The sequence below is a fragment of the Larimichthys crocea genome, unplaced genomic scaffold (assembly GCF_000972845.2).
Source record: "Larimichthys crocea isolate SSNF unplaced genomic scaffold, L_crocea_2.0 scaffold97, whole genome shotgun sequence".
Taxonomy (NCBI): domain Eukaryota; kingdom Metazoa; phylum Chordata; class Actinopteri; family Sciaenidae; genus Larimichthys; species Larimichthys crocea.
Genome location: NW_020861315.1, coordinates 163,057 through 187,350, shown reverse-complemented (window position 1 = coordinate 187,350; position 24,294 = coordinate 163,057). Strand labels below are relative to the sequence as shown.

Genomic DNA, 24,294 nt, shown 5'->3' with positions numbered 1-24,294 from the left:
ACAGGATTGCTTCTCTGCATGTAAAACATACATTTACAAAGCATGATGCATGATGCTTTAACTACTGGATTTGTTATATAATAAATCATACAGGGAAGGCTGAACAACAAGAGATTTATGAGGTATGAAAAGTCAGACTAATAACCCTTCAGCAAAAAAAGTACAATACCCTCCCCTTTTTCAAGCTCCCTTCCCCCTGAACAATAATCATATCTTATTCTATATAATACAACTACAATACAACAATGATACAACAACAATAAAACTTACTTATAATACTGTGCATCAACATCAAGATACCTGTTTCTGGGTCGGCCTCTCTAACTGGAGACCTACTGTAGACGAGGAGCTAGCGTTGCATTTCACTTTTCATACACTTAATATGACAACAGCATTGACATATCTTTACTTATGGGGAGCGTTTCAGCAAACAGTTGCTTATTTACACATCAAGCAGTTAAGGAGCAACATTAGCATTCATCCAGAGTCATGTTTCTACCACTTGATGAGGATTTTGGCTCTGTTTTTGGTCTCCACCAGCTCCTGAGGGAAATATCCATCTTGCTATTCAGGTGCTAAATGCTGCACTGTGTTTGCCAGCTAGTCGCTAACTGTGTCTGTCTGCTATTTTGGTGCTGTGCAGGTAGAGTACAGTGAACGTTTTTGGCTAAAAACATGACAACATTTGATTATTATTATAAACAACATCAATTATAGCTACTTTAACATTAGATCTTAGTAAACTACCGAAAATATGGCACATATTGTAAAGAGGGAGCTGAGGTGCAGTGAGCTGCTCCCACAAACAGTGTTGACATGACTTTATCTGGATTAATAATAGTGTGTATAATAATAGTGAGAGGTGTCAGATTATAAAGGTGGTCATGAGACATTCTGTTCAGCTTTAAATACACTGTCCCCATTACAAACATAGCTCAATAAAGTACAACAGTTAGTCTATTTGACTTATGAAATGGAGATGATGGACAACAATAATATAGAGGGAGTTGTTTTTACCTTGATGTCTGCGGAGATGCTGATTTCTGGGGGTGTCAAGGTCATAGATGGACACTGCTGGGGGCCCTCACCCATGCTGATCCAAGACCTTGCCAACAGCTCCTGAGCACACTCCTTCTGGATGGTACATCTGGACAAAGTGACAGAAATTATATTTAGGTGCAGATAATATTAGAGCTTCCTATACTGTCATGGAAACTGTATGAAAACAAACTGAAATTCAGAAATTCGCCAACTCATTTCCTCGTTATCCTGCACAGAAAACTTTTGGGGATTGATTTTCTATCAGAATGTGATCTCCTCATATAGAGTAATTGCTTGTCAAATGCTACAGCTACAGTCAATCAGTCACTGGACTACGAGACTGGTGTGTGAATATCAAGTTTTAAGGTCAACATTTTATCCTTTGTGAGGGGAGGACAAACTTTTGTTTCCATTTCATTTCAGGACCTGAAGAATTCTCACCGCTGGGTTTCATGGTCTGCTTCCCACTGATTTATGAGGTGCACTAGTCTCCTAATGCCACATTCAGACTTCGGCTGTCAGTTTGTCTGGCTCAACACAAGAGACTACTTGACTCTAGGTCACAAACATTGCTATGGCAACCCATCCCACAGGCACTAAGATCAGGGGCCAGTTACCGATAGCTGAAGAAAAATACTACAGATTCGTTATCTGTGTGAACCAACAGTGCATCCATCAACGTGTGAGTCTGTGTAGACATGCAAAGAGCATACAGTGTGCATGAGCCCATCTGTGAGTATAATGAATGTCTAGGGCAGAAGAATTGTAAGAGGGCATTCAACAAGCAAGGTGGCCTCATACTCTGACTTCTGCTTCACTAATGAAATTCGCTGGCCCGTTGGCACAGAGCTCAGTTCATCTGCAGTGCAAACTGCAAGGACAAAGTGACCTCAGAATATGGAGAATCCAAAGAGGCCCTATTGAGCAATGTCCGAACATGCCACATAATGAGTTTGGCATATCCCACTTCCCTCTCACACTTTGATAGTTGTTTGAAAATAATGTACGTGTCTGTAGTGAGTCCGGAAAAAGAATGTCCAGATTCTCAGTCCCATTGGCACTGAAAGGGGCCGTGAGGTCAGCTGCTGGCCTAAAAATAGACCAGAGTGGCACTGTAAGCCACACAAAAATCCCCTCGACACAAACAAACTCATAAACTCTGAACACACTCAGCAAACTCAACAGTCACACTAGAATGGATTTACAGATAAAATGTACAACTAGAGATATTGATTTAACTTTCCTTTTGAGTACGGCTAGGTATTGTTTGAAAACTTTTGATACTGCTGTAAGTACTATACCTAAATTTCAGACTTTTATAGGAGAGAATAATTTCTAATTCATTTGTTGATGATTTTAAAAACTACAACTGTCAGATTGTTCCTCACTCATCCCTTAGGAACTTGCATGAGTAATCTTCTCTTTTCTAGCTAATTTTCACATCCAGCTGTTTTGGAACAACATTATCATTGATTTGAAATCGCTTGAAGATGTTTCTGGCTCTGTTTTTGGTCTCCACCAGCTCCTATTCATCTAGCTATTTATCTGCTGTGTTCACCAGCTAACGGTTTCTGTCTAGTGTTTTGGTGCTAAGGAGCTAGAGAACATCAGCTTTCTAGAACTTTGTGGCTAAAAAAACAGCTGCTGGCTGATTGTTTTCACATTGCCATTTGATACATGATTATTTTAAACAATATGATGTTGTGGCAAAATTGCTGAACTTAATGGTCAATGGTGAGGTCAGGAGGGAAGAAAGTGTTCAGGAGCCTCTGATGTCTGATGCTGTATTATTTATTGACGCTTGGCCAAGGAGAATTAGAGACACTCTCAAAGTTCATCTGAAGTGAATGAGTCGGTCTCACATTCTGACGAACTCGTGATGGTGGATAGACTTTAAACCCAAAGATCACACCCCAAATACTATACGCCCAGAATTAGTCAAAGAGAATGTCTTTACCCATGGAGGTGTTATTGTCAGCATATTCTAGTCTGGAGACACAGATGTCTATTTACACAGATTGGAACGGCAACAGCAGCTATCTATTATGACTATGAAGGCAGCAATAGGTCTCTTCGACCCTGACCACCAAAGTGTTGAGATATGGTGGCACCTAGTCAAAGACAAACAATTAATACTGCTGAGGACCTCAAGGCCCACACATGACCTTGTGTAATCTAAGGATAAAAAATTCCATAACATATGATTTATAGCCACTTTAGATCTTAGTAAACTATCAAAAACACAACATATACGGTAAAGAGGAGCTGTTGCAGCAAACAGTGTTGCCATGACTTCATCAGCAGTGCAAGTCCACCAGAAAACATGTTGCAACTTGTCCAGCGCAGCACGCTTTATTCAGCAAACGTGCAACATGTTTTAATTTAATGGACAAACATTAGTTACCTGCCAAACCTGCCAATGTAAGCAGCATTGTGAGAATGTTGGCATGTTGATACATGCATAGTACAGCCTCACTGAGCTGCTGTAGATTGCTTTATTCTCACTCCATTTTTGTCCATTTAACACAAACGTACTAGACTTCTCAAATATAAGCTTTGCTGAAATAAAACGGTATAAAATTAGCAAAGTCATGATTTAAGTTTGGACATATGACCAAAGAGTAAGACCTGGCTAAGCTAACATTGAGTGCTTGACTTGATTTTTCTTAATACTTAATGCTACAAACACATGTCACTAAATTAATTACAATTACAAATATTTGACAGCTAACCATGAATTTTGAAATCATGGTCTAAAACCCAATTTCATCATGGGTCACCCTGAGCAAAACTTGCCCTCTTTGTTTTCCATCTAGAAGAAGACATTTAGATGCTCAAGTAAACTTCAGATTGTATCTTTATGTACTGAAGACTGATAGATTCCGCTTGGTATAAACTGAAGCGGGCATCCAGGAAACATTTAGATCTTACAATCTCAAAAGAAAAAGACACGCAGTCTCAGATGAACATCAACAAAAAGCACGTGATTGCCGGTTAGGCATCATGATATCTTTTCTTTTCTCTGGTCTTTTTATTCTTTCTTCAAATGTATTCATAACTTGACTGCTAATTTAAATAACAATTTAGTCAAGTGCAGCAGTGAGGAGAAATAAATGCAAAACACTTCTCTCTCCTCTAAAAGGCTGCAACAATGAACATACATACAACACACAAAAATACAATAAAAACACACACATACACACAAACAAACTCCATTTACCATTTACTCTTCACCTGCCTCTCGACGGCATGCTGATTTTAAAAGCTTTTCAAACAGCTCCTTAAAATAAACAATCAACAGCTAAAATATGACCTGAGAAAACTCATCACCTCCAAAGTGTCTGTACGACGGATAAGGTGGGAAACCAGCGAGACTGTTAAACAGCAGGAGAACATATGAGCTTCTAACTGCATCCACAGACACAGAAGCACACAGTCACCCAAAAATCCACTGTGCGACAAGCACATGCAGATAAGGATGATAAATTGTGAATAGCTAAGACGGCACATGAGGCATAATTTGATTTTTTAAATAGAAGAAGATATTTAAGTGCTTTCTTGTGACATGTGGCAGATTAAACCGGCTCCAACATGAAAACAGTGATCAAGGACTACGATCAAGGACTACGCTAGCGGTCTCTTTTTTAACAATGCCGACTACCAACAAGCGAACAGACATGTTTTCATGGTCGCTTTGCATGCAGACGTGCTGAGAGACGTCAGAGCCATGCATAAAATCAAACAGGCGCCTACAAAGACAGTGGTTGGCTTCACAGATTGTGAGATAGTTCTCTAGTGGTTCTTTTTTTTTTCTTCTCTACGCAGCGTCTGCAGTTGTATCACACAGTGAGGTGATGGAAAAGACCATCCACCCCCACACATCAACCCCCTGATCCCCCGAGCTCTGAGGCCACAGCTCCAGCCCAGCGGCTGGCATGACTGGCCAAACAGTGCATCAAACACACACACACACACACACACACACACACACACACACATGACATCAGCTCCCTGGCCTCCGATAGCCAGACAGCGACACACACACACACACACTCAAACGTTGACACTTACACACAGGCTTACACACTTTGACATTTCCTTGTCAAAAGAACCAGTGTGCACTCTCCCTCCCACCACCATCATCACAATCAACGCTCCTTTGTAGAAGGATAGAGAGGAGGACAAGGGCACTGGGGGGAGGAGACGAGGAGATGAGGACTAGTAAGACAGAGAGGAAGGCTGAGAGAGGGATGGCTAAATTCTCAAAGCTACTGGAAAATAGCAGGGCAAAGAAGGAGGAAAAAAGGAAGCTGAAGACAGAGAGAGAGAGAATCACGAGGGTAAAAAAATGCAGTGAAGCGCGAAAGAGACAGGGATAAAGAGACGACAGATAGATAAATAAGTGGAGGAGACAGGGAGATGACAGTGAGACAGTCTGACCACACACACACACACACACACACACACAAACACACAACTCTCATCAGTTCCACTCTTCCAGCTCTGAATGGCCCCTGGCAATGCCAATGCCTCCAGAGCTGCAGCGCAACTCATCACAAAATTCACTATCTCGTCTGATCTGCTTTAATCACCAAGCAACCAACCGACTCACAGACACACACACACAGACACACACACACACACACACACACACACACACACACACACACACACACACACACACACACACACACACACACAAGCAGACGCACAGACACACAAACAAACACAGCTCGACACCACACATATTCTCCCTGAAAGCCAGTGAACACAGAGCCAGAGAGCCAGTCCTGACAGAGCCACATTAATCACAGTGTACTCTCGCTCGCTCACAGTAACACTTCAGCCAAGTCACTCCTCGCTGGGCGCTCCCAGCCTGTCACTTTGTCCCAAAACTACCACAGAACCAGGGGGGACCGCTCAGAACAATGATGTTGCTCCCCTAGTCTGAGGCCTAATGAAAAGCAAATCAATTCTGCTCGATTCAGAAACAGCCTTCCAGCCCAAAAACACACTCTATTACTGCCAAGACCCATTCATCTAGGAGACATTTTGAAATTGAGAATGAGGATGATGAAAACCAGCAAACAAACCTCAGTGGTTTTATTGATTTAAACGCTGAGTCAAAGTATCAAAACGACAAGCTCAAATCATTTCATTATGCCATCAATCTGATCTTTTATTGCTTGAAAATGAGCATTAACCTAAATCGACTCATATAAACAGTTGCAGCTGGATCTCTCCTTAAATACAGACAGTAAAGACAGTAGACGTTTCCACATTTTGTCAACAGATTACGTTAAAAAACATGTGGCATGTGCATGACACCAAAGCATATGATATTTTGATTGAATTATCTTTGCTTTACTGCCAGCAGAAGAGAAGGCGAAAAGGGTATGAGGAGACCGAGGAGCGTAGTTAACTTGATGGATGGAGAAGCTATAGACAGAGAAACAAAAACAGTGTGTTTCTTACCGATTCTCCAGAGTACACCAGCCACAGTGGGCGTCGCCGGCTCCCAAACAGTCACTGCAGCTCTTCCATTGGTCGCACTCTGCCACTTTCACCCTGAGCATCTGCACATACACACATTTTAAACACTCTTAAAAGGGAATATTAGGTGATTTTTCAAGATCCGTGCAGGCCCTTAACACAGAACTGTGCTGAAGCAAATGACAGAAAATTACTCCACAACAATTTTGATAATGGACTAATCATTTTGTCAAGCCAAATAACAAACATTCCCCGGTTAATTGTGTTAAATGCTTTTTTTGTTGTTGTTTTGTATGACTGCTAATTAAATATCTTTGGATTTTAGACTTCTTGGCAGACAAACAAGCAATTTAAAAACACTGTTTTCTGTCATATTTATAAAAATAATCCATGAAGTTAAAGTCTTACAGATAACTGGGTAACATTTTACTTTAACCTCCCATATAATGCATTTGTAAGCAGCATATAAATCATAAATAATGGCTCATACAGCATGTTGCAACTGACATTTATAAACCAAACAAACATTAAGTGTGTAAATTTTTTCTATGAAGAAATGTCATTTTTTATCTGTTTCTACACCACCCCACACTCAAAGGTGCCCAGAAGAAGAGTTATATCTCATGCAAAATGCATAACAGAATTTCTGGCGGTTTAGCCACATCCTGTCATTGCAACACAACAACATGCAGCTCTAAAACCTGTCGATGGTCTGCATATGTGGCCACAGCCAGGTATGTGCGTGTTTAGCTAAACAGAGGTGAGGCGGATTCACATTTACCGCATGTGAAATGAGATCGAGATTGTTGCTATTATAATTCTTCTCCATGACAACATGAATAAACAGGTGATAGAAGTGAGGAGAATCGACAGACGCCTCAATACTGGAGGCCAGCTCCTGCAACCACATTCTTACATGGTGAGAGGTCATGAGATAAAGGAAGTTGCTGTCGCTGGGGTCGAAGGTCATGATGTGGTGGACCGCTTCGATAGCTGGCAGCTTCAGTGTCCACTGATTAGCCAAGGTCATGTTCGCCAAGAGGGTCAGCTGTGAAAGAGCAGAGGACACAGGTTGGAGGAGGTGCAAAACATGTTTTCTTAAGGTTTGTTCATCTAAGAAAAAGTCAAGTGGGCAACATTTTGCTTCACGTTCATACAAAACAACTTTATGGCGATCAAGCAAATTCAAAGTGTTTTGCTCAAAAACACCGTGGAGGAAGCATCTTTTTTATGAACTTCCTCCACGTGATTCACACCTCGTCAAGACGATGGAAACTTTGGCTCATGTGAATTTGCCTGAGATACACAAGGGAGCCCCAAACACTCATTTGAATGTATGTATGTATAAACAACAGCTGCCAGATTAAGTAAATTATATTATTTTATAATCACAGATGCCTCTATCTTTTATTTCAAAATATTTCAACCCTCAAATATATTTTAGGGGCCCTTTGTTTAGGCAGTGTGCCTAATCTTGTTCCGCTGTGCAGTGATTTATCTACACACTGGCCTTCCTGTAGCTCAAGATAATAAAACGGGTGACATGTTCTCACGTACGCACAAACATATGCACACACACACTCACAGACAGAGCTGCATAGAAAAACAAACTGTGCCGAGTGAGACTTCCTGTCATGCAGAGAGTGAAAGCTCTTATTTTTGCGATTTGTCGGACCTCCCTTCAAATGGAGACATCCTGTCATCCTGAGGAACTGGGGAACTGGGCATCTGGTGACAAGCATGGGCTGTCACTTCTTCATCCGGTGAATACACAAACACTCAATCACACAAACACACACACACATAAAACCATCACCACCCACTGAGACGTGCTGGTTAATGTTAAACCAGAGCAGACAGAAGCTTAGTAAACCATTGGCTTAACCTGTGATGAGAGGCATTATCTCATCCTCCAAATATCACTGTCGTTTCTGTAACACCACCCACCCATCTATACGCACACACACACACTTTAACACTCTTCTGCCTTGGAGATGGTAAGCAGCTGTGCTATGTCTTCACCCCACACCCCGGCGACTACAAACACATTCGCAGAGTGACACAGTGCGAAGCGAGTAAACAGCAGCCCACACACCTGGATGGGGAGGAGAATAGGAGCAGAGAGGAGGAGAAGTGAGGAGAGCTGCAGCACAGTGTGCCACCAGGTCAAGCAACAAAACACCTGCTGTACTGGCAGGTCGCTCTGACTCCATTCTCTGTCTATCTGCCTGTAGATGAAAGACCCTATTCAAACTAAGGAGTGCTCAGCTGCTGTGCACTCAGTTTCTGTGTGTGTGCGTGTGTGTGCGTGTGTGTGTGTGTGTGAGTGTACCTGGGTCTAAAGGAGAGAGAATAAAGACGTGTGGAGGTGGGACAGGAGAGAAAGAACAAGAGAGGGAAAGAGATAAAGTCTGTTTGTTTGCAAAATGAATCAAAGGGCCTTTTATATTTGAGATGGAGTACGGGAGAGAGAGCAGACAATGAAGCGATGAACTGAGAAGTGAAGGGGTGGACTGAATGAGGGAGCAAAATTGGACGAGAGTGAGTGAGATAAAGGTGGACACTGCGAGAGGCAGAAAATGGAAGTCAGCTATAATGGGGAGGGAGAGACTTCATTAAAAAATGCATGTAATTACAAATTACTTGACTGAGGGCTCTCTCAAAGACAGTAAAAGAGGCCTAACTTAATCTCAACCACCGTTCCCCTGTGTTTAGTCTGAGCCAAACTCACAGTCAGAATCACATTACGCACACTAACAGCACCATTAACCTCTGTAACAGCTCTATCCTCAGGGCACACACACACGTTGCCACACACTGCCACACACACACACACACAGATACATCCACAAACAATAAAAGACACATAAAGCTAAAAAGCAGAGCTTGTTGTTGCCCAAGGTCACTGAAATACTATGCTCCCTATATAACAACGTTGAGAGAGAACCCACATATAGCACATAATCACAGGGTATGCATTCATCTGAGTAAACACATGAAATCACTAAAAACCACTTGCACTGGCCAACAGACAAAGTCAAACACCTTAAAAACAAAGTCAAACCTGCAATCAAGCAAACAGACATACACAAACACACTCATATACACAGTTGCTTACACCATCTCAACCAATGTTGTGCATCCGGTATAAACCATCCAAAAACCAATTACAGCCAGCTCAGCTGGGGCCAAAACAGTGCCTTCATCTTGGGAAGGAAAAAACAAGGAGCTCTTTTAGTGGGCCCAAAACGAAACACCCCTCGAGCAGAATGATTTTAATGTTGTAAAAGGTACCAGCCTAATGCAAAACAATCGGGTCAGAAAGCTTTCAGAGTTGGTTTGTGTTGTTTCTGCAGACAGCTGAGGAGCAGCTTGTGGCGCTTGAAGGCAAGGCTGCTGCTTATTGAGCTCAGTCAGGGGTGACTGGGAATGCGGCTGAGACAGAATTAAGGAATGCTGTTAATTGGACGGGAAAAAGGTTTACACAAGCCGGACCCTCTGCAGATGTTTTGAAGCAAAGGTCGTGGAGCAACACACGGCAGGACTGAGTCATGCGTCGTCAGCCGATCTCGTTAAATGGCTTTCTGGTGATCTCTCAGACAATGACCAGGTCTGAGGAACGTTAGAGCACATGATTAGGACTACTTAATGGGCCATGATGGGTCATTCCTGAATGAATGGAGCGTGGGGGTCGAGGAGGTGACAGTGCTGAGAACCTACAAGATGAAAGCAGGAATTCATGCTCATTTGAGTGTTTCACACACCTAAGTTTGGTTTATTGTCAGACTCAGCAGCCACATCACAGCAGCACTGCGTAACTGTTACTGTTATAGTTTTTCCAAGCTTGAGGGTTCGGTCACATTAAAACATTTAAATCCATTCAGTATCTGCTGCAATTGTGTTTTGACCTGAGGTTATGTTAGTTTAGAAAGCTTTGTGTGAGCATCTGTGTGCTGGTGGTCACATGTGTCTCACCTTACGCAGTCGTCCATTAGTAGTTCCCAGAAAAACCACAGTGTGGTTGTGTACATAGTCCACAGAGACTGAAGTGAGACCCAGGTATTCAACCAGAGGAATGGCCCTCAGGGGTCTCCGAAGGGCCAGAGGATGCTGTAGGTGGGCCGCACCGCAATCCAGCTGCTCCCGTTGCAACTAGAGTACACACAAAATGAGATAACTCAATGTTCATCGGCTCTCATTTGGAAGCACAGAGATTAGAAGACACGACAAGACAGAGCAAAATAAAAAGAGGGCAGTGAGATGTAAGTGAAGTGGACAACAAAACTTGATAGTAGCTATCACAGTGGTGCAGCTCATTCTACTAAATCACTTTTTAGACATCTCAGTGAATACTTGAAAGGGGCTTACAAGGGTCTTCAACACTCATAAGACTCTGCTTTTGTCAAATCCTCAGCGGGCAATGATAAAACATTAGTGCCATGCTTGGATGAACACCAGGATCTATTGGGAATTCTCTGAATATTTTAGAGCAGGCAGAGGCAAAAAAAAAAAAAGAAAAAAAAAGAATTAAGCACAGTGGATATTTGTAGAGTCGTTTCCCACGGGCCCTTCTACTCGCGGACTCGCAGCCTCGTCTCTCTTATCATAAATTGTGTCTGGCTTTCCCTCAGTGCTGGCCTTCAGACTACAAAAAAGATCAGATTTCAGCAGCCATGACAACACAAATGTAAAACTTTACACTGTGAGGTTGTATTACAGCAGGAGAAAAAAAGGGACTACTCTGAAACTACTTTGAATCTTTGTCAGGATGACTGTAAGCCAATTGAGATCAGAAAACTGGTCACAGGAGGAGTGGCCTCGGGGCACAGACAACATGACAGTGCCAGCGATGAGGGCAACTTTCTGACCTGACAGCACAGCGGTCGCGGGACTGTCTCCTTTGACCTTAGCTCTGTCACTCAGAGCCACCACAAAGAAAAGCTGAAATTTCACTGCATTCCTATGAAACTGAACAAAGTTTTCTTTGCTTTTATTATCACGCACCATCAACACAGAGGGGAAGCAAATACAGTACGCAATGCTAAAGTTTCCTTAAGGGCAAATATTTAGTTTCTTACAGGACTTAAAAGCATAGTATCTGACCATGTGTTTATGACAAAGCCACTATTTATTCCCTAACACTGTAGTAAATCTGAGGCTGAGTTAAAGTTAGCAGCACACAGTCAATAAAAAAGACATGTCTGAGGTTTTACTGAAAAACTATTGACCCTTTCTATTCATACTTGAGAAGATAGGGAGTTACTGGATGTGAGATGGATCTCACCCTTCCCATAACCCCCAGCGTGGCTCTAGAACATCTTTCCAACTATCATGACCTCTCAATGAGTCATGAGCCTCAGGACTTAAGAAGATAACTAACTTGTAAGCAAAAATGGGAAACTGTCAGAAGAGATAAAGCACTCATGAGTGTCTTATTCTATGGGATTGTGACATCTGTAAGGGCCATTATAACTTTCTCAAATCAGAATCAGATGTAGATTTATTGCACAAATATTATATTATTATAATTTATTATAATTTAGAGATAAAAGAAGATGTAGTTGAAGTGGTAGAGATGACAAAGAAGGGTAATAGTGAAACCTAAGCTCAAAATGTCATCATCTCCTGGGTTGGTGTAATGGAGATATGTCAATTTGGAGATATAAAAACATAAATTAAATCATAAAATAATTAGATAATTTATTTTGTTCCAATATAAGGTGATGATGTTCATAATCACTCATATGTCTGCTGTTTCCTTGTTGAATGTTCTCACTTAGTCTTCCCCCTCAAGCTCCTGAAAACTCCCTAAAACTACCAGGGGAACTACATACATTTCCGGATTTTAAATACATTTCTGGATTACTTCCCTTTTTTCCAGTGGCACGTATTAAATGCACATTATTGCATAACATGTCCACACACAGTCAAATAAAACTAATTTCAAATATAATAGGTACAATATTATAGAGATATCAATAGAATTATGTTGGCCAAAAATAGAGATCTTACCACCAGAGTTCCCTTCTGAACGCATGCTGCCCCGGAGCCCTGGATAACGCTGTCCAGCACTTGCACATCGCTGCTGGGTGAGTTGGAGCAGCTCCTCCGGCCTTGTCTGATCTCCTCCTCAATGTCTTCAAACTTGAAAGCGCACAGAGCGGACTTTCTGTCCCCCTTAGAAAAGACTCCAAACAGGTACGGCTCTGAGCTCCTCCCGTCGTCTCCGTGGATCTCCGCGGGGTAAACGGACAACAGTCTGTTGTAAATGTTCCCGTTAAATCCGCACTGTAGAGGCATCTGGATGTAGGACTCAGTAAGCTTCTTGCTCTCTGGCCCGGAGGGTTTTTTGGGGTTCTCGGTATCCAGACAGATCCTGGCGAGGATGCTGTTGGGCTGACTCTCCTTGTGGCCCATCTTCGCGTCATTATTAAAGGCGATGTATGAATACGTCTTCTGGATGAACGCGTGGACGAAGTTCAGCTTGTTTTTGGTTTTAACCTCTTGTTTAATCTTGAACACATTATCCTCTGAGGGGTTAATGTCATAGGTGAAAAGTCGAGATAAATCCTTGATGTTCAAGGAGCGGATGGCGATCTCCGGGGTGTTTTCAAAGCGCAGGTCCTCCTTGCTGTGGTTCTTGGGGAAAAACTGGGTACCCGCCCCTGTGTAAGTCGCCCCGACAAGAAGCCGGGTGTTTCCCCCGTGGCTCCTGAAGATGAGTCCGACAGTGGACGCGTTTGGGTGATTGGCAGCGATGTTGAGCATACTGGGGAAAACAGTCTTCTCACCTTGAGGTGGGAACTCCACCGCTATCTCTGAAATATTCTCCATTTTTCGGAGCTCACAGAAGCCTTGATAAACAGACCCACACACCACCACGACCCCTTGCTCCCGGTCCAGCTTCAGGAGCTTGTTGTAGTTGTCAGTGAGGGATTTGGGATGCTCGCACGGAGCTTGGGGCAGCTGTGGCGCATGGCACAACAGGTTGTCCTCCACCGGCCCGGTCCTCTTCTCCACCTCGACACTCAAGGTCCCGTTCAGCTGGTAGACTGTGTTGACTGTGGCCAGGTAGACCTTTCTGGACACCGGGTCCACCACGAAGTTATTGGTCTGATTTGGAGACGCGAATGCCTGTTCGATGTGCAGCGCGCTGGCACTCCGGTGCGTCTCCAAAGCCAGGACGCCGAGGAGCAGAACAGCTATCGCTAAAGAAGGAGGCATTTTTCCTTCTGACCGGCTTCCGCGTGTTCTGTGCCGAGGGGTGCATTGAGCAAAGACAAAATTGTGTGTTTGTTCCTACTGCGACAATCCGAGAGGAAAGGCTGTTTCCTGCTCAACGCCTAAACCCAGAGTGACGCGATAAGCGAGTCGTGCTTCCTTTTCAGGCTGCCTCCTCTGTCCCTCTCTGCCCACTGTGCAGCTCAGCAGCCTCTCTCCTGAGGCATGCTGAGCCACAATACCTCTCTGAGATGTTTATGATCTTTAAACAATAGCCTATTGCAGACAAATAGTTTAAGATAAGTTGATGCGCAATTTCTGGACAATGTTATGCCACTGAAATGAACTCAAACTTGTTTGGAGTCACGTTTTATTCAAGATTTATGCATAAATAAATCATTAATAGTATATATAAATAGTACAAATACAATAAGTACAGATTGAAGTTAAATATGGACTACAGGGGCGTCACCTCATTAACCCTGAAGAGCGCACCGTCTCAATGACACCACCTCCCATCAGAGCGCGCTGTCACTCTGCTGTGATTGATCATAGATGCTACTCACTGAATCAGTGAATCTGTCCCGAGTACAATTCATTCATTCATTTTCACTCATTCATTTTGTCCAGCTACATTTGAAACTTGTGAAATTTGTTCTGATCCAGCTACAAGATCAAACACAGTATTAACTGCGTCTGATATGAACTTAATTTGAATTGTGAATTTATTTAAGCTGTAACGTGAGCTCACTCTGTCATGTGAAGTTGTAATGACCATCAACTGTTCCTTTCATGAAGGGCCATTTGATGACTCTCGGCCCCTGCGCTGTTCCGCTCATCTCGGGGTTAATGACGGGTCACCGTCCCACCTCCTGTGCTTCCTAAGTCCCTCAGCTCTCGGCTCTCAGATTAGTTCTGCAGATCCGGAGGGTTCCGTTTTTTGGGCACATACGGCACGGTAAGCACCGTGAAAGTGCTACCAGATGGGCACACCTTTCCGGTTTTTGACATCCACATCTATCCAGCATAGCTTTCTTGTGCGTTTTTACCTCATAAATATTCAAGCAGCAACACATGCGCCCCCACTCAAAATGCACGAATATGGTTAGCATTTTCGTCTCTGCATGCGTGCATATGCTCACAACTCTGAATAGAAATGAATGATCTCTAGTTGGGAAACGAACACGAACGTGTCAGACACTGCATAAATCAGTTTGCAGTCGAGCCCGAGAAGTGTTATCTCTGAATACATGCAATAATTAAAGTTGATGCTAAATCGTGCGCAATCGCTTGGTGCCTATTTACTCTTGGACTCCTCCAGGGACAAACTCACTCTCTCCCCTCGAGTCTCCCTCCGTCACCACTTGGAGCTTTCAGTAGGGCAGATAAGTGCGCCCCGTGTTTACCTTGGCGCACAGCCATGCGCATCAAATCTGGCAGTGTAGAAAAGGAGGAAAGCGCTCTGATAAAATGCAACATAATGACCCCCAAATGCTCAACACAATAACTGAGACTCTCTCTCTCTCTCTCACACACACACACACCCACACACACATACACCGTGCGCGTGCGTGAGGCGGGGCGGGGTGTGTGCACGAGGTCCTGCAGGGATAAGGCTCAGAGCTGGGTCAGAGCTGTCACCATCAGATATCACCGGTGAGGTGTGACTGAGTGCTGCGGTTTGGTGCTGCTCAATCAAACACGACATGCAACGGAATTAAGCTGTGTGTGTGTGTGTGTGTGTGTGTGTGTGTGTGTGTAAGAGTCTGTGTGAGTGATTGAGAGAGAGAGAATGGTAGAATAAAGTGATGGAGACGTGGTCTCTCCTGTGTTTATAATGAAAATATTGTCCCAGTTGGCTCGCTCTTTGGCAGTAAAGATTGCGGTTAAAAGGGCCTTCCACTCAACCTGTTTCCTTCCTGATAAGGAATGACACCTCCTTGTGTTAAGACCCCCCAACCTCCCTTACAGCAGACCATTCATACAAACTAAACACAGGCCATGGGAGGAAAGAGGAACATCTAAGGACATGCAAGGCAGAAGATCCCCCTCTAGTGGTTATATGAAAAACCTGCAAGAGGTGATTCAGACCGCAAAATGTGTGTGAACTCGGCCCATCATGCTGGAATATTAAAAAAAAAAAACCAACGCAAGATATTAATGCAAATAAATCACTTTTAAGAAACATTGATGGCTCATGAGTAAGTCAGGAATGCACTTTATTTATTCCACACTTAGAAAAGGACATCAAAAGGCACTGGAGTGGTTTAGCACACAACCCTACACCATAGCTGTTACTGCAAGGTTCAAGCTACGGTCAAAGATCAGCTTACTTGTCTTGTCTGGCACAATTGAAATAGATCAATAAATCTACTTTATGCCATTTTAATTGCATGCTCGACTTGAGAAGAATAAAGTTCATCTACTTTTTTGACAGGAAATGGACTACATTCCTCTCTGTGGGTTTGATCTGTAGACAAGGATGACAGTGATCGTGACCTGAGTCAACTCTTCTTATCCCACTGAGGACTACTTTCGTAAGAGTGACAACCTTTGAAGTCTCTGTCAAAGGTCTTTCAAGCATCAGCCTGACCTATGTGTTATATACCCATGTGCTAAAGTGCAGCTGTACAGTTCAAATGATCTCACTATCTGTTAGGAAATCAGCGACTCAGCTTGAAATACAGGATGAACTATGTAATGTGCTGGGTCATCGTGTTGCGTCCTTGACTAGATGAGACAGGTTTAAGAAACAATGGACACAGAGCCAAGGAACTGTACTCAAGGAGGCAAGGACTGAAAATCTGGAGTCAAGTTCACGTTCAGATTGCAAATGTTATGTCTCCCAAAATCTGTGACATCCAGGAAAAACATTCATGATGAATAGAAGCAAGACCTGATGAGCAACCTCTCCTTTCTTTCTTCTCAGCTTGGACCCTTTTGGGCGCTCAGGCATCCCCAGGTTGACTAAGGTTTGGCACTAAGTGATTACACCATAGTGTAGAATAGTGTAGAAAAAGAAGGACGGCTACAGAGAGAATACACGGGTGAAAGTCTGATCAATCACATACAGGCAGTGTGCATTTGACTGGCATGGCAGTGGAGACGACTTGCACTGTAGATATGAAGCAGCAGCATTCCTGATCCAACTGAGATGGAGCTGGATAAGCACCAGTGGTCTCTCTTTCCTAACCTGATCACATCGAATATGGCGGGGGGGAGGTAATTATCCTGGCAAATTGATTTTACTTGGACATTGGCCTTCTGTCATTGCTTTTAAAAGCAAACTTGATTCCTATGTAATTCGTCTTAATGAAAACATGCAGCATTGTTTACATGTCGCACATATGGCAACGAAAGATGTTTAACAATAACCAGATGTTCTCTGTGTCTTTATGTGCCGTTTCTATGGTGTAGACGGGCCGTTCTGTCTTTAGGTTTCATTCATAATCTGCTCTGTTAAACACAGTTTGTCTTGTTTTTTACTTAAAAAAGGAAATGAGTAAAAGCGTGTGAGCTTTTCGATTAGAAATGGTAAGGAAGCACAAAAAGTCTCTAGTCATCATGACACTCAAAAGGTCATGGTCAGTCCTTCAAAATGTTCAGTCTGAACATATTTCATCACAGCAACAACAACAACAACAAAAAAACTCCCAGGAAAGTTTTCAGCCATGGTTCAAATCTACCAATCACAGCTAGGTAAGAGTTCTCTTCCTAAAGGCAATCAACCACAGTATCACATTTGCACGTCTCTACAATTAGACTGGGCCTTTCGGGAGAATCGTCAACCCAGTTTCCTGACTAAAACTCCCCTTCATGTAGAGCAAGGGGAGCGTAATGCTACATGGTACTGAATAAAATAACGTTGAGAATAAAAATAATATTATTAGAAATAATACATTATAATTGATTAAACTCTAAAAGATAAAAACAGTACGATGTTGCAATCTGTGAGGGGTAGCAACACATCAGTTCATTTTCAAAAATGTAAACAGTCTCATCCTTCCTAAATGACAATCAAGAGTGTCCTCAACTTTACTCAGTTTCTTCCTCTTTTTCATGATTCCATTGGCCGTGTCCGAATGTGCGCAGCCGAATTTTCAGCGTCCGGCCGCGCAGCCCGTCCTAACGGGAATCACGTTCTTCAAACTTTCTGCATGACTGCAGCTATAGTCGCATGGCATGGTGTTAACAAAGCAACAAATTGCTGGCCTAAGTCTGGTCATCCTGGTGGCTGTAGAGCACGGTGTGTGTACCCCGAGAGAGCGTCCCAGTTTCTCCACAAGAAGGCCAGCAGGAGGATGAGGAGGAGGGTCGAGAGTGAGCGCGAGCGCGTCTTCATCAGGGGGACCACACAGTTGGCCACAGTTGAGACAAAGACCAGAAGGACAGCCATAAGGGCCAGCAGCACATTGATAAGTTTTCCCAGGAGGGTCCGGGCTGTGGCATTTTCCAGCCCCTCCAACTGGACTACCTGCTGTTGCTGCTGCTGCAGCTCCATCTTAGAGATCCTGGTCTGACAGGCCTCCAACGCCTCCTGCAGAGAGCACGCAAAAGATAAAAGTTATAGTTACTTATAGTTAAATTAATACGTCTGTCAATCAAATCAAGACCTTACTATCTTTGTAACGGCAGAACTTGTGGCTGATAGTTTGTTGAGTCTCTAACAAAGTGGCCACTGAGTGTATATTTCATATAACATCACCGCCCCCTGCTGCTGGGGAAAAGAAATGCAGTCAAGGGGCAAATGTAGCTGTAAATACACTTGTCGCAGACACACACACACACACACACACACACGACAACAGACAAACCTAAGCCCTCACAGACAAGAGGAAAATACAGCAGTAATGCGAGTCATTTACAAGGAAATGTCTATGTTTTGATCAAAACAGAAAAGCAGATGGTGGCTTGGACTGATCTCATCTTCCTGTTTACAGTGTCAATAAAAATGAGGTAATGCCTTACTGAGATGACTGTGGGAGCGTGCGTGGCCACCTCGCTTTCACTTCACTTAAGTCTGACACCATGACATTTAGCCTGAGCAGTCCACATTTGCTTACTACTAAATACATCAGTACGTGAGCTCTCTTTAGCACTTTACCTTGCACGACCTGTTAGTGTGGAACTCCAAATGGCCAAATTAAATAAAGAAGACACTATGAGAGAATGATATGAAGACTTGAAATACCAGCAACTTCAGACACAACTAGTTCAAACTAATTTATTTTATCACTACCTTGTCATTGTTGTTGCTATATGTAACAGGAGCTGCTTGGCTAAATTCAGTAGCAGCTGCTGAGTGTGCCCAGAGATCGGGAGCAGGAGGCTGGCTGACAGGCCAAGAATTAGTAATGTCATTAAGTGACACGATGACAATAAAAGCATCACTGTGAAAGCAGACGTCTGACAGGAGAGGGCATTTTGAAATAATAACTACTGCAAATGGGCAAAAACAAAAAGACAAATTGATTTGAGTTTTAACAAAATGCTGAAATGTTTCAAAGATTAATGACTTATTTATATAATTCTCTTTATTCACCAAGACAAACATTCATCTTTTTCATGTAATTTATGCCAGTCAAAAGTCACCATTAAATTCTGGGTTAAGTGGTTTATTGCTTTAGTAAAATGTCAGAAGACAATACAAAATGTAATCTAGTTACTTGTGTATGTTTATCAGATATGTTGTGATGGTCTTCAATGACTCCACTGGTCAGAAATGAGGACCAGAACTAGACATTTAATTGAACATTTTGCTTTAACCTCTAAATGTTCTTATCATCCCTTTCTGACAATTCATTTGTGCAGCAGACTGCCATCTCTGAGACAGCCAATTTTGAGTACAATGAGAGAGTGAGAAAATGTAATTCCGACTGAGCTGATTTTTAAACAGTGGGTTTAATTATCTATTTCTGACATGGTGCTTGTGGACGTCAGCCTGACGGACAGACCTGTATGTCTCTGGCTCGCTCATACGACTGGTAGGCGATCTTCTCCTCCATGCTGGCCAACTCCTGTTTGAGGTTTAGGATCTCATTCTGGTGAAGCTCGGTCAGGTCATTCAGCTGCTCCTCTAGACGCTCACACCTGAACGCACAAACACAGAAAACACAAACACACACACACGTGAGAGTCTGGGACATAATTAACTTAGACAAAGAAACACATGCAGGAATTAGTAAAAACAGATCCTGAAGGCGTCTAACCCCATGGCACCTGACTGAACTGATGACTCGCCCTGACAAGATTACGACATGCTTACTCATCTGCTGATCCAAATGGCCAATCAGAGAGAGTCAGCAGTATGAGACAGGCCAATGGGATGTACCATGCAGGAGGAGAGGGATCTATACTGCTTATTTTGACAGGCACATACAACTGGATGAAAAACAACATAGGGTAAGAATAGATACAAGACAGACCCTGTGTATGTTTGCCTGAGTTGGTTTCCTTTTTAAGTAAACTGTACTGAATATTTCATATATAGTGTGTCATGTGGGGTGACAGCATATGATTTAAAGAGAAAATTATGTGTTCCCAGAGCCCAAAGTGTCTTTAAAACCCAAATATGTCCAATTTACTTTATAGATGACTAAGGAAACCAGCAGGAGTCACACTTTAGAGGCTGGAACCAGCATGTTTTCTAAAAAAGTACTTACATAAATAATAAATTATCAAACTATCCAATTGGTTAATCATTTCAGCTCATCAACAATGAAAACAATCATTTGCTGCCAGATTATATTTTTGCCGTTTCTTGGTGAAGAAATCTGAAGGATGAATTTCGGTCCACAAGGAGCTTTTTAGCATCACGATTGGTTTATGAATTATTATTCCCAGCAGGCTGGCTGAAAAGTGGTCATTCTGTTCTGTTCAGTATTATTTTGGTCCTCGAGGACAAACATAGACCACTCTGGACTCAGATGAACATTTTAGGGAGAAAAATGCCCATGTTTCTTTTACTACGTAAGTAGCTCTCTATATCTCCCCTCCCTGCCCTTGTCCTGTCCTCTTAATCTTTGTGCCCTCTTGTCAGAAAAGGCTGGAGGAATGCGAATGTGTGTTTTTTTTTAAGGCCAACCAAAACAAAAGCTATACAGAGACCTCCAAGCCTGAGATGAGATATGCAGAGCGGAGACAAAGGCTGAAATAACGTTGAAGATCTCTGCACTAAGAGGACACTTGTGAACTGAGCAGGTGTGTCTGTCACTTTTGTGGAGAGGTCAGTTTAATTTACTGCTGTCTCAAGACAACAAATCTATCGTTAGGATGTTAGCTATTGTAATAGTACTTCTGCGGGAGAATAATAAGACTGGCACTCAAAAACCAAAATACATGTGACAATGGCAAAGATACACCTTTGGTCAAGCATTACACATTTATGAAGAGGAGATCAGGTCAAAGTTTTGTTTTTATCTACTGTGTGCTAGCTTTGATAAAACACCTCTGTAGAGGTGTTGCCTGTGATGATACAGCAGCACAGCGATCTGTTCAGGTGGTTTCCCTGATTACACCCTGCTGGACTTTCAGGGGATTTCCTGTGCTAAACTGGACATGCTTCAGAAATGTATTACAAACACATTCTTATATGTACCTGAAACGTTCCTCCTGCAGTGCTTGCATTACAACGGTGTATTCTCTCTGATAGTGGTTCTTAAAACCATCAAGGCTCTCCTCCAGCCTCGCTTGGCCTTCCCTCAGCTCCTGCACCTCCTGCAGCAGCATGTCCAGGCTGGAGCTCTGGCTCCTCTCCAGTGTATTGCCCTTAGAACTGGGTGGACCTCCAGGGGCCCCTGTGGTGCTGTTGGCCCCCGCTGAGCCTGACGTAGCACTTGAGCAGTCATCCTCACTGCCGTACTTGGGACTAGGCTGGAGGTGATGCCCAGCATTGCCTAGTGAGCGTCCGCCAGCCCCCGTCACACCTTCTTCCACTGAGGGGTCGTCTAGAGAGTCTTTGAGCGAGGGGATGTTGTCTGCGCTGCCAAATTTGTTGCGAATCAGCGAGGCAATCTCCCGAGGTTTGGAGACGACCGCGCCGGCAGCCGAGTGAGTGGCATGGGAGAAGCTGGAGAGGCCTCCCTTTACGCTGTCCACCACGCCTTCACTGAAGCCTGTGACTTTGGCTCCGACATCCTTCAGGCCCTGCTGCATGTCCCGCAGAACATCCTTGGGCTGGCGTGGGATACCGTTATGCTCCACTTCTCGCAGCTTCCGGTGGTAGTGTTCCAGTTTCCTTTGCAGCTGCTGGATGGTCTGTGCCGACTTCTGGTTCTTTTTCTCAAAAACCTGACAGCCAGAGAACAGGTTTTCATTAGTGACATTACACTGAAACAATTAACTCCACTTCAATAAGTTCCCTCCCTACCTGTAGGGACAAACAAACTGAACAAACAGTTTTAGTGTTAGTCACATAAATTCACCACACTGTTAAAAATATAAGAAAACTATTCCCCTGGATACTTTTTAACACTTCGTAAAGTCCAAAAATCCTCATTTACCTGTTTGATGCGTGTGCTTTGCTGTTTGTCAGCATTGTTGGCCAGTTTGAGGTACTCAGCAACATTGTCATCCCTGGCTGTCTGCTCGATCTTAATCTGCTCTGTGAGCTTAAGGATTTTCTGCTGTAGCTGGGCAATAGCTTGTTTAGTGCGCTGAGGGTCTGGGGTGCTATCTTCACCTCCAGGGAATGAACTGTCCGCCCCACATGAAACAGCGAGGGGTGTTTGGCCAAGCCCACTCACCTCCAGCCGGTCGATCTGAAAAGAAGATAGAGAGAGAGAGAAAAAAAAAAGAGCGAGAGATTGAGGTAGGTGAAGGGTCAGAGGAGGATTAAAGAGGGGAAAAAACAGGAAACAAAAAGTGTGAGTTGCGTATTAAGGCTTTTTTAGTCATTTTGCTGACACAATAAAAAACAGACGCTTCTTCATTTCTGCAGCCAGCCGGTTGGAAAGAGTGCAAATTGAGTCATTTGAGAAGGCCACTCACGGTCAGTTTCTCTTAAGAGGAAGATGAAAGATATTATTTATGCATTCAGGACTTTACAAAGAAAAGAAAGTAAGAAAGAAAGAAAAAAAATAACTTTCTGAATGTATATATATCGTTGTGAATGCAGAGATATCTGCAGTCTCTTTTTCTTTGGTTGAACAAGCAAGAAGAGAATGAATAGAGTATCAGCCAAATCTCTATTTGTGTTTGTTCATGGAGACTGACAGGATATCACATTTTTGTTTACAACAGTTTCGCAGATTAAGAATGTCTGTCTGTGTTCGTTTTTTCAGATACTGCCCTGATTTTGTCAATATGCCTCAAAGGCATCTGTGTAAAAATCTAAATTGGGTTTTTCCTGTATTTTCCTAAAACTGGATAAACTCTACCTGAGAAGATGACGAACCGTGCAACTTCAAAATCACAGGCAGACGATGTGATTCATTTCCTCAACACCTCAGGGAACACTGTGATATTGCGAGAGCTGATAGTGCTTCACGCTGATCAAAATAGACTTCTCGTCTCTGTGCATGCACACAATAAGCAGATGAACCCGACGGGACACCATGGGGGGGTCAGAAGCCACCGAAAGAAGCAGAGGAGGAGCACCGGTGACAGTTATTCCTCACATCCACTGCTCATGTCATCATTAGCACTCCTTAACAGGTAAAAACGAAGAGCACCGGAGGTTCACCTGTATGCGCAACAGCATGACTAACTGATGACAGCCACCACAGTCAACAACTCAAACCACAACGCATCCGGGAGAAACTCAAAGTCCATAACTTTATTTCTTAAACGCAAAGGAGTTCAACTAAAACTAACCCTTTGCAAAATCTTATTGTGTCACAAAAGCGACCTGTGCGCAAAAAAAGCGGCTCACCTTTCCATTCGTCAAACGGAGAAATTGTTCCCAGTGCATTGTCCCCAAATTAAAGTCAAGCTGTGTCTTTTCATCTGATCGGACACTTTGTGCTAAAGTGGGAAAAAAGTATAAAATCCCCCGCTTTAAGTTTCGCCGGACACTCCCGCTGCTTCAACTCGCCGGTCTTGTTGTGAAAGTTGAAGCTCACCTGAAACTCTGGGCAGTGCGTGAAGCCCCGCCCCTCCCCTCCCCTCCCCTCCCAGTCACAGCTGAGAGATGACATCACCGTGTGAGCCGGCACGCAGCCGTCAATCATCCTCACCGAGACGCAGAAATAGCTCCACAAGTCAGTCAGGGACTTTTTTCGCTTTACTGACAAACAAGAATGGTACAACATTCAGTCCTCTTCTTCTCCTTTCGGCTTTTCCCTTCAGGGGTCGCCACAGCGAATCAGTTGCCTCCATCTAACCCTGTCTTCTGCATCCTCAATGGTACAACATTCAGTAAACAATATTATCAGACTACAGCAGCCATATATGTCACTGTTTAAACTAGAATCGGCAGATTACATTGACACACAAAGACTAGGTACCTGCAGCTGTAGATACACTGACAAACAGTACTAATTTACTCAAATGCTTGAGGTACTTTAGTATCTCCAGTAGACCTTTGGACATGAAATAGTA

The 24,294-nt window shown here is 43.2% G+C and overlaps 2 protein-coding genes across 19 annotated transcripts in view; both read right to left on the bottom strand.

The window, feature by feature from the left end:
• The window catches only part of plxnd1 (plexin D1), a 59,505-nt gene extending 45,585 nt beyond the window's left edge, over positions 1–13,920 (bottom strand). The window contains exons 1-5 of the mRNA XM_010756794.3: positions 12,547–13,920; positions 10,510–10,686; positions 7,451–7,582; positions 6,517–6,617; positions 1,018–1,147 (exon numbers count right to left, since the gene is read on the bottom strand). Of these exons, the coding sequence (XP_010755096.2) occupies positions 1,018–1,147; positions 6,517–6,617; positions 7,451–7,582; positions 10,510–10,686; positions 12,547–13,758 (1,752 nt within the window). The 5' untranslated portion in view covers positions 13,759–13,920. The remainder of the gene's footprint in view (positions 1–1,017; positions 1,148–6,516; positions 6,618–7,450; positions 7,583–10,509; positions 10,687–12,546) is intronic.
• Positions 13,921–15,946: 2,026 nt separating this feature from the next.
• Positions 15,947–24,294, bottom strand: part of tmcc1a (transmembrane and coiled-coil domain family 1a) — a 41,689-nt gene continuing 33,341 nt past the window's right edge. For 17 of the 18 annotated variants that reach the window (XM_027277234.1, XM_027277236.1, XM_027277230.1 and 14 more), the window contains 4 exons: positions 22,257–22,514; positions 21,353–22,044; positions 19,710–19,845; positions 15,947–18,292 (listed from right to left, as the gene is read on the bottom strand). In XM_027277234.1, the coding sequence (XP_027133035.1) occupies positions 17,978–18,292; positions 19,710–19,845; positions 21,353–22,044; positions 22,257–22,514 (1,401 nt within the window). In that variant the 3' untranslated portion in view covers positions 15,947–17,977. Of the gene's footprint in view, positions 18,293–19,709; positions 19,846–21,352; positions 22,045–22,256; positions 22,515–23,626; positions 23,855–24,294 lie in introns of those variants that run through there. The other variant, XM_027277244.1, reaches the window with a different exon arrangement.